At 33.5% G+C, this 11,514-nt stretch overlaps 1 protein-coding gene across 1 annotated transcript; it reads left to right on the plus strand.

Moving 5' to 3' along the window:
* The first annotated feature begins 6,043 nt into the window (after positions 1–6,043).
* LOC132057029 (mitochondrial uncoupling protein 1) lies at positions 6,044–11,293 on the plus strand. The gene is made up of 9 exons (XM_059449465.1): positions 6,044–6,224; positions 7,675–7,893; positions 7,979–8,057; positions 8,215–8,348; positions 8,979–9,077; positions 9,209–9,313; positions 10,229–10,303; positions 10,618–10,704; positions 10,945–11,293. The coding sequence occupies exons 1-9, from the start codon at positions 6,138–6,140 to the stop codon at positions 10,978–10,980; spliced, it is 921 nt and encodes a 306-aa protein (XP_059305448.1). The 5' UTR covers positions 6,044–6,137; the 3' UTR covers positions 10,981–11,293.
* Positions 11,294–11,514: the final 221 nt, after the last annotated feature.

An 11,514-nucleotide genomic window follows, 5' to 3' on the forward strand; every position in this document is an offset into this window, starting at 1 on the left:
AAGACTTTTTAGTCACCTTCAGTTAATTCTTCGATGAATCTTTATGTATTCCACCTAATATTTTGGGTCATTTGCACTTTTGTCCCTATTTGGTGCTGGTCTTTAATTTTTGTTCCTCTACACAAACTATTTTCTCGCGGAACATAAGTTCTGTTTACGCTTCATAATATCCCACAAGTTATATTGCATCCCTAAAAGAACTTATGCCCCACTAGCCCGCTAGGCGTAAGTTCGATTTTGAAGGTCAAAAATTGAAGACCAACTCATTTGAAGGGCAAACATTAAAGACCAGCCCATTTTAAGGCCAAAGCTTGCAATTTCTTCAATATTTTTGTTACTGATTTTATTTCCTTTATTTTACATTTCAATAGCTTTTAACCAAGGGAGACAAATCTCTTTCCTTTTCCTTTACGTATGTTGTCTAACACTCTTAACTCATTTTAATTGAGATTTCAATGTGTTCTATGTCTAAATGATTAAATCAGCATTCATTGGTGTGACCTATCGATCATTTGCTGTAATGGAAGAAGAAATTGTTTGTAGACTTCCCCTTAGTGTTAGCATACAGTATCTTGTTTCTAGGCTTGCTCAATATTAACTTCAGGTTTATTCTACATGAGTTTCTTAGCTACATAACTCTCAATTTCTAAGTGATACATGATGAAATGAATCTCTCTTTGACATTATATTGGCACTTCCTGAAATGCCCTCTTGATGAACTTTTAAATTTTTCCACCTAATTTTTAGTTACTGATTTTATTTCTTGTTTTTATTTACATCTCAATAATTTCTAACTAACTTGGGACCATCTGTCTTGTTTTGTTCCTCTACCTTCTAGTGGTTTTCCAGTTATTGTTAACTGAGATATGAATGCGTTATACGTTATATAATGATTAAACTTGCACTGGTGTGAATTTAGGGATTAATGAAATTATAATGCTAAACATGAGAGATTAAGGTCAAAATTCCGGTAGAAACATAAAATTGTGGTAATTTCTTCTCAGTTGTATCACTTTCTAGCACAACTCCGCCCCCCCCCCCCCCCCCCCCCAACACCACACACACACTTGTCCTAGGAAAACAGTGGACCAAGAAATTAGGGATGTTTAGTTGGAAGGATCGAAAAACTAGTGCAACATAAAGTGTGCATAAATATATTACGTTTGGTTCGGGGAATTAGAACAAATAATCCTAATGTAATTTATGCCGCATTTGGTATTTAAGTGGGATAAAATGTAGGATAAGATTAAGTATATTTAGCAATACAAAAATTAAAGTATTTACAGATAAAATGCTCTAAAAGTAAGTAATAATGTTTGTATAATAATCCATTCATTGTTAATCATTGTGTACTGTTGAGTTCAAAGGCACACACAAGTGTATGTGGTTGACAAATAATAAATTGATAAACAGAATAGTTAATTGATAAACAGAATAGTTCCTACGAGGACTTATTACTAACTATTGACTAAATCAAACTATTACAAATTACTAATTCAAGTGATTTTCCAAGAATTGATTTTGATTTTCCAAGCGGGGCGCCGGACACGTCATGCCAGTGCCAATTTTCCAGATGTTCATTTTTCTCAACTCAAGCCAAAATTCCCCCATATTTAACTTGGTGCGTTGTGCCTTGCGACACTTGGCACGCCGTGCTAGTGGATTTTTCGATCTTATACTTTTTTTTGAATTCTTTCCATGTGCGCTTGATTCTCGAACCCCGAACTCGACTCCGATTAATTTTTTGGATGTCTACGCAAACTTTGAAGCTCCATTTCATCTAAGGCTCCGTTTGGCCATAAATACAAAAAATAAATTCACTTTTTTTGAAATTTTTGAAGTTGGAGTTGGAGTTGGAGTTGTGTTTGGCCATAGTTTTTGAAATTATAGTTTTTGGTGAAATGTAGTGTAAAAAAGTGAAAAAAGTGAAATTTTTTTGAAAAATAAGTTTTTCTTGTTTTTGGTATTCCAGAATACAACTCTGGAGTTGTATTTCAAATATTTATGGCCAAACGCCTAAAAGTACAAAAAGTGAAAAAAATTTCCGAAAAAAAGTGAATAATTTTTATGGCCAAATGGCTACTAATTCTATTAGTTCCTACATGATATAAACATATTTAAGCCCAAAACATCACAGTGCACACTATAATCTATATATAATATAAAGCTAGGCATAAATAAGGTGATGTGGCACCTCTCTATGAACACCATTCCTATTTATCTTTTACCTCTTTTTTTTGATATTTTCTTCCTATTTTTCCTATTTATCTTATTTTAAATGGTTTGAGAAGTGCTACATTCATTCCTCAATTAATGTCCAAATATTTAAGGAAATGAAAAAAGAATGGACGTGGGTTGCTGCATTCAGTACTCAATTAATGTACAAGCGTTAAAGGAAATGAAAGAAGAAAGAGTGCCAGTTGTTCTATAGTTTCCCTAACAGTTACACTCATTGACACGATAACTGCTACTAAAGGAAGAGGAAAATAGAAAGAGCAGCCCACACATTATGGTAGACAATGAACAACAACATTAGCTATAGTACTTTGACCTGCTGCCGTTAAGCTTTTTCCAAATTTCACAAGAAATCTTCAGCTGATATTCACCAGAAATTGAGTGAAAAACATGTCTATATTTAAAGTGTGAAATAAGATTTTATATTTTGCAGGACAAAGTTATCATGGAGCACAAAAGTGAAGCACAAAACAGATCATGAAAAGAAGAATTTATCACTAAAAAGGTAGCTTATATTATTGATTTTGTATATTCCTAAGTTTTTTTAGAATTTTCAGGGTAATTCTTTTAATCTTTACGCACAAAAATATATGAGAAGCTTTTGATGCTCGATCTCTCAAATTATCTTTTTTAATGTGAATTTATCATTTATGCATTAAATCGTAATGTGATATAAGAGTCAGCGGATCACTTATGCTTTTTTTTTTTTTTTTTTTGTTTTGCTCAATAATTTCTGAATATTGAGAGTTGATTCATACGGTGATGTTCGTGAGACTTCTGTGTGGCGTAACTGTCATAATATGAAGTTAGATTTATCTCAGGGTATCAACTATTGTTCAAATTCAAGGGAAAAGAGTTTCTATTTTATTTTCGTTTTGATTCTGACACAAATATTTGGTATTTCAAGAATATACACTCACCGGATAAAGCAGAGATCAGATTATTAATAAAAAATAACTTTCTTGATATAAACCAACCTAAAGAAAGACTATAAGTAATTTTTGCACACTGAAAAACCCAAAAAGTAAATCAGTGGCAGATGAACATGAGCGACCCTAATTTAATGCTTTTATGTATTAGAACATAATGAGGAAGTTTAATTTTTTGTAGGCATTAGTGTAATAGCTTTATTCATTATTAAGAGTAGGATTATTATTATTATTGTAAGCATGTATTTTTTTTATTTGCTTAATCGCTAGGTAATTTTCATATGCTTATGCTTACGGGGTTGTAACCTTTTTGTGTTTTTTATGGTATATTTTATTTATGTTTTAGGCTCATGCGCTCAGAAAAAACATTCTATTCAATACCTTTATGTGTTTAGAAATCATGTGAATTTTCAAGAAACTTTGATAGGCTTTAAAATTGTTGTTTTAGTCATTAGTGAGAGTAGCAGGACAACTTTTGTAGAGTGCCTTTATTTTTTTTAGTTAATCGGCATGTAATTTTCTTTATTGAGGTTGTAATTCTTCTTGGATTTTGATTTTTTTTCTTTTGTATCGAGCCGATGCTCTCAGAGAGAGGTTTGAGCTAACAAACACGTGTTATGTTCTTATTCTCCTTTTTTCCTCCATATTTTCTTCATACTTTTCAGTAAATTTATAATCATTATGCTTAGTAGCATGTTAATTCTACTTTTTATGCATTTATGTAAAATTTTATTTTCTTAGTAGAAACAGTTATTTTAGATTAAATGTTGTGAATTAATGTTTATACCTCTATTTTAATTATGTACGCCATTGTTTTTGTATTTTTCATGTGTTTTCATTAAACATATAATTTTGTATTTAATTTGTAAGAAGATTTTTTCTATGTTCGCGCGGACAAATACACTAGTAATTAATAACATGATAACATGTGAGGATATTAACATACAATTATGCGTACTTTTAACCGAACATCATTTAACAATTCTTATACTGTTAATCACGACATAATTTTTTATTTATTATTTACTGCATAAATAATATCTACATTATATTACCAATATAACTGTTATTCCAACCAAAGTACGAGGAGTAGGATATATTCTTACATTTTGGGTTTCATGTTAAAGCATAAATGCAGATAGGGGTATATACTTTAAAAGGTACTATTCACTAGGGTGCCATTTGGACATGGTTTGAAACTCCAAATCATGTCTTTTTGGATGCTTTGGGATTTCATCCATGATTTGAAACCATGAGATGAAATCGCATGTCCAAAGTCCAAATATTGATTTCAAACCATGGTTTCAAATCGTATGTCCAAACGCTTACTAGTACTAGTAGTAGATTTGCACCAATGTCACCACCAAAGGATGTGGTACAACGGATGGGGTTGCTCCTCCCTTAACTAGAGATCTCGGGTTCGAGCCCTGTGTATGAAAAAATACTTGGTAGGGAGCGCTTTCCTCTGAATGGGGCCCTACGCGGTGTGTGACTCAAAAATCGGTGATTGAAGACACGTAAATTCTGTCCATTACATTACAACCTTTGGTGGTGTGACAAGCCGTATATTCAAGAGGAAAGATTAACGTTTATGATGAGGATCTAATCAGCATATGTGCAAGCTCCACCGAATCATGATTATCTATAAAGTGCTAAGTTCTAACAATTAATAAAATAATTAGGTCAAAAGCACATGGTTGAGTGGATGATTTTGATGTAGTGCAAATATATTTTATTATTATTATTATTATTATTATTATTATTATTATTATTATTATTATTATTATTATTATTATTATTATTATTATTATGATAGCTGAGCATTCTGAGAAGCTTTTATCTTACATATTACACGTCCAAATTTCACACTTTTATCATTTTCTTAACTTGGGTTTCCCCTTTCCCCTCTTCAAAAACTAAAACTAAAATCACTTTTTTTTTTAGATTTATTAGTCGGTATTTTAATCAAGTAACTAAGATTCAATTACAGCATTTTTAGCCTATATGAGTCTTTAATATTTACTAAGAGATTTATCGTATTAAATTATTTATATATATATTTTTCATCATCAATATTTGAAATCGACTGTACTTCCATTAGGATGACCTAATGATTAAGTCATGAGTAACAATTTAAACTTCGCCTACTTTAATTTTCTGAGCAGGCTATCTAATAAAAAAATAATAAAATGAAACTCACATAGTCCCTCCATTCAATTTTGACTGTCCTTTTACTTCTCTCACTGAAAAAAAAAAATAGAGTGAATGATGGAAACACACCCGAATAAATAGTTATAGTTTGGGTAGATAAACTTACGAAAAATATATAATTCAGCTATGTTTTTTTATCATTATCTCTAAAAAAAAATACTATAAATACAAGATATAATTTACTAAGTTATAACTATTTATTAAATATTTTTTTAAGAATTTAATATTATTTGAAAGAACTACTTCTTTATTACTAAAGATATAACTGAACACATTTTTTCACGTGTTCTCAAGCGTTTGTTATAAATCTTAATTTGAGTGTCTAATTGAAATTTGCTAAAGAAATTTAAAGGATTTGTCGATATATTAAGCTAAAAGAAACTCACATATATTAGACTTTTGAATTAAACCATATAATAATACTCACACAAAAAACAAAAAAAAAAAAGAGTCAAATTGAGGAGGCCAAACTTTTCTTGTTAATGAGGTAGATGCCAGAAAAGAAAGACAGACTAGTGCTGACTTAGCAAGCAAAGCAAAGGCGCACCTAGTGAGATAGTAGTAAATGACAAGAATGGCCGTTGCGTAAGGAAAACCATCGTTTCGCTTTTCCCGAGATTCCCTCTACCTAAATCCGATCCTGATAGGCCCATTTAACCCCGCCTTAAACCCCCCATTTTGTTACATTGCCCATTGCTCTCTCTGTATTTGACTCTTGCCAAAATCTCCTTTTAGTTTTTGGTTTGTCAAACTTACACTCAAATGGGGGGAGATCACGGCGGGGGCAAATCGGACATTTCATTCGCCGGTACTTTCGCTGCTAGCGCCTTTGCTGCTTGTTTCGCTGAGGTATATTCTCCAAATCTTTCTTCAATTTTGCTTTATGTTTTTGACTTACTTTGCCTTTCTGTTATATCTGTTGTGAAGATTTTTTATGCTTCTAATTTTCATTTTTGAGGTTGTGGGGTGGGGGATTGCTTCCCCATTGAGCTGTTTACTTTCTTAGCTCAAAAATCCAATATTAAACCCTTTACTATTGAATCAAAATTCCTTTTTTATTTCTTTATTCCTCTTCTCTTTTTGGGCTACTTCCCTTTCTTCAATCAGTGTTATATCTGTTGCAAACATTTTGATGCATGGGTTTTTTTTTTTTTTTCTCATTTTTTGGGGTGGGGGGTTGCCTTTCTATGAATGATCCCATTGAGCTGTTAAGTTTCTCAGAGTTTGGGTGTGAAGGAAAATGTTTTCTTGGAAAATAAGTGGGTTTCTTACTTATTTTCTAGTGTTTGGTAAGTCAGCAAAAGAGTATTATCCCAAGAGCATTTATATGTCATCCAGTGAAACACTATGGATGTGGGATGGGGTGGGGAGTGGGGGATCAGGGGTGGCGGGGGTGGAAAGATATTACGATGATAAAAGAAAAATGATTGGCAAAAGATAAATTGGCTAGTTCTCATTATTTAATTAAGAAATCCAATTTGTGGGATGGTCAACGGGTGGGGGTAAGGGGCGTTGGGTGGGTGACGAGGAAACAATGAACTTGGAATGTCGCTTATGGAACTTGTTTTATCGTTCCTCATTTTTAAGGAACTTGCTTTCCTAAAGAAATTTTTTGACCAACCAAACATGGGAATATTGGAAAATATTTTCCTCCATACAAAAAACACCCTATAATTTACTGTTAAATCCTTTACTGGGTTGCTTTGATAGTCAATTTGTGTTTTATTTTAATTTCCTAATTGCAGTTTTTTCTAAACAAGTATAGATATGTCTGGATTAAGTATATTCTGGTTAGCATACTGTGCTTGATTTCATCTGTCTTCATTTAAGAGATTAATCACCTTAGTATAGCATCTGTTAAAAAGGAAAAGGGAACGTTAGATGATCTTTAAACACGGTTGTGATGGTACAAAAGAAATTTATACTCATGGTCGTTGTTTTAATAAAATCAATTATGAAAAATTATTGGCCTTGATCATGTAAGTACTTATCGAGTAACCATGTCTTGCTTAATTTTCGAGGGAATCGGTTTTTTTGTTTTTTATGAAGCTATCAAAGTAGTTTATACCATGTTTCGTTGCTGCCTTAAAAATTCTTCCAAGAAAAGTAGGCCTTGATCATGTAAGTGGTTTTCAAAGAACCATGTATTGCTTAATTCTGTTGGAAATAAGGTTTATTAAGTTTTGTTGCCATTTATTTGGTCATCCAGCTCGTATGATGTACATTGTTTTCGAAATGTGTATGCCATGCTACTGTTCCTGTTAATCTTGTTTGCTTCATACAAAATTCTGTTCTGCAGGCGTGTACTTTACCATTGGATACTGCTAAAGTTAGGCTTCAGCTTCAAAAGAAGGCTGTCGCAGGGGATGGAATAGCTTTACCTAAATATAGGGGATTGTTAGGTACTGTTGGCACCATTGCAAAGGAAGAAGGAGCAGCTTCACTATGGAAGGGTATCGTACCTGGGTTACATCGTCAATGTATATACGGAGGTCTTCGTATTGGGATGTATGAACCTGTAAGTTGTCGTTTCTATCGTACAACTGCTGCAAGTTTATTTTAAGGTTTTTGTACCTTTTATGGACTGTTTGCTTGGGAAGCAGGTTAAAAACTTATATGTTGGCAAAGATCATGTCGGAGATGTGCCGTTGTCAAAGAAAATTCTTGCTGCACTTACAACTGGTGAGTGCCTTTTAGATGTTTTGCATTTATTATCACTTTGCTGAAGTTCAGTGTTTGGATTTTCAATAACATACTTTCTGTTTTTCCTTGTATTGGTCTTTTTACTGTTTGTCTTTCAATATATTATAAAGTAATTTGGTGATTCTTTATCACATAGGTGCATTGGCCATTACAGTTGCAAATCCTACAGATCTAGTTAAAGTACGTCTACAAGCTGAAGGAAAATTGCCAGCAGGTGTGCCAAGGCGTTACTCTGGAGCTCTAAATGCTTACTCAACAATAGTGAAACAGGTTACATATCTTATCCAGCTCAGTTATTTACTCAATTGTGAAAATTGTGCACACCTTCTTTGAATCATGACTTGGAAGTTAGTGCCCCTTGCATTGGAATCGTATACTTAAACAATTTCATTCTTGTTGCTATTCAAAGTCCCACAATCTCTACCAATCAGGTTGGCACGCAAGCTGCGAAAATATGTGCCTTTAGGATGTAACAATTAAAAACTATTATGTCCCAAGAATTGAAGACTAACATTTCCTATAGATTCTTTTGTTTGACTGTTCTTTGGTAACTGATTCTCTGTTCGATTCTCTCTTTCTCCATCTAACTATGGTGTATTTGGTTATCCTTCTCGGAGAAGAAGGGTGGTACTTTTCTTCTCGGTTTATTTTCCATTCTTCAGGAAATGTTATACATGCTTGGGAAATTATGAGAACTTCGATTTCATTTAAATTTAATCGAATCCCCAAGGCTGACAGCTTACTGGAGCATTTGCAAAATAACGAATATTGAACAGGCTTCACTAGTGAAAATTTGAGGCAACTCATTGTTGAGTCATGGTTTTCCCTAAAAAAGAGACTCCTATTTTAACTCTTATCTTAACCTATTCGCATTTTGTTTCTACCACATCTTGATATTAGGAAGGAGTTCGAGCTCTGTGGACTGGTCTTGGACCCAATATTGGGCGGAATGCCATCATCAATGCAGCTGAATTAGCCAGTTATGATCAAGTGAAGGAGGTAGAGAAACCATAAATTTCATAGTACCGCCTCATTTTTCCTGACCGTCTAATGTGGTGTTTTCTTGGATCTGGATGTTTACGTTGTCATTCTTTTGACTTTTCGCTCTTAATTTTTTTTTTTTCGTGCAGGCCGTTCTCAGGATTCCTGGGTTCACAGACAATGTTGTTACTCATTTGATCGCAGGGCTTGGAGCTGGATTTTTTGCAGTTTGCATAGGGTCCCCTGTTGATGTGGTATCTTCTATGTTCCTTATTCTTTGAAATTGCTTACCTTTTAAACTTATCAAAACAAATTGCTTTCTTTTTAGTCCTTTCTGATGGATACCCATTGCTCAGTAATTTGTTTGTTAATATTTTAGATCTTCTTACCCAAATAGAATTATCTTCTTGGCCAAATAGGCAAAAGATACGCATATAGTCTTCTTTTTCATGAAAAGAATTATCAAAGCCAATATCCAGCCTATTAGTAAAATGTCTTCATCTTGTGAATCTGAAGTCCTCTTCTCATGAATTTTCTTTACTATCTATATATGCTATTTTCGAGGCTTGCAGTGCTTGAACAATAATAAACTCTAGTTTGGTTGTGGTAAATGGAAGAGGGATTAGAGAAATAGAAGTAAGATTGGAGTTTCAAGGGGATGTAATTGTAATTAAAAGAGTATCGCAAGTAAAAAAGAGGCCTAATCCGTCCAACATTGGGTGGAAGCATGTCTCTTTTTAAGCATGTCTCTTTTTACTTCTCTTCAAACCATACCAAATAATCGTAAGAAAATACAGATAGAGGGAGGTGGCCAGTTGGTTTTTCTTTTCTTCACTCTTCCCTTCCCCTTTCTGGAATCAAACATGGCACAATTGAGATAAACAATACTGATATCCTATTACTTGGTAGAGTATGATGGTAATATCAATTTTTTATAAATCCGCATGCTTAATCAGTTCACCTACCACCAAAATGCTTCTTATATTTTGGTGATACGCAACTTATACTCAATACGATAATCTTTTAGATCACCCTTCTAATATGTCTTTAAATTTCATCCCTTTAAAGGCACAATATCGGTAGACTTCGTAAACTTCTATTAGATTAATTTTGTTTATTATTCTTGTATATACATTGTAAACCACTGACATGGTAAACTGTGGATGCAGGTAAAGTCAAGGATGATGGGAGATTCCGCATACAAAAGTACTCTTGATTGTTTTGTCAAAACATTGAAGAATGACGTGAGTTCACCATCTTTGCTTTCTATTGGTTATTGAAGAATCCAGCCATTTTGCTGACATAAATTTTCCTCTTATTTTTTTTTTTTTTTTTTTTTAAAACTAACAGATCTTGGCTTCTTGCAAAATGAAGAACTCTACCTAAAATAAAAACAATAACCTTTCATTTCTCTCAAGATAGTTTTATATTACTAAAATCAGATCCCTTTTCTCACAAAATATACTGCTATTAGCTTTTTGCTTGTGTAGTTTTCAGTGCCTTGCCAACAGCGACCTTTATGCCTAATGACATTGCTTTGTGGCCTTAATGTTTGCAGGGACCTTTAGCTTTCTACAAAGGCTTTATCCCAAATTTTGGACGCTTGGGATCGTGGAATGTCATTATGTTTCTGACATTGGAGCAGGTAATGAATGGAACCCTATTCCTACGAAGCAAATTCATTTCCATTTCATAATTGTTGATAAAAATGTGTACCAGATTTGCATTCCAGAATAGCACATGTTAATGCTTCAGTACGAGTTTTTTGCAATTTCCAATGGCTTCATGTTTTAACTGTTCACTTGGCAACACTTTATGTTCCATTATACTTTTGACAAATTCCTAAAGAATAGTGGCTTACCCTCTGTTTCTTATTTTTTGGCAGGCCAAAAAGTTTGTCAAAAAATTAGAATCATCTTGATGTTAAAGAGGGATGGATCATTAAGCAACCATTAGAAGATGGAATCAACAAAGATATTTTTCAATATTCCCCTTTTTTCATTTTTCATGAATAATTCTGCTCCATTGGAGAACCCATAGAAACTGTGAGAAACCAGCTCAGAAGCATTTAGTCTTCTCCTTTAAAGGGGCCTCCTACTATTCTTAGACTGCAACATACTGTACTTTCTTTCCTTTTTGGTTGCTTGGGGATTTTATTTGCCCCTGCGGATTTATGGAAATTGACTCCAACAGTAAACATCGAAGAAAGAGCTTGAGCTGTATGTTCTTGTTGAGTTTTCCTTTCCTTTTTTATTGGCTTTAACGTGTGTTCAGGTATGGAGAATTTTCCAATGTTCGTTTGGCCAAGTTTTTGGAAAACATTTTCTCTCGGAGAACAAGTTCCTTAAAAATGAGGAAAATGATTTTGCTAATCTTCCAATACACCTCATCTTCACCCCAATTCCCGTAGCATCCATCCCCATCCCCACCGCTCCCACCCCTACCTCCACCACCA

Source organism: Lycium ferocissimum, chromosome 5 (assembly GCF_029784015.1).
Source record: "Lycium ferocissimum isolate CSIRO_LF1 chromosome 5, AGI_CSIRO_Lferr_CH_V1, whole genome shotgun sequence".
In the NCBI taxonomy this organism is placed as follows: Eukaryota; Viridiplantae; Streptophyta; class Magnoliopsida; order Solanales; family Solanaceae; genus Lycium; species Lycium ferocissimum.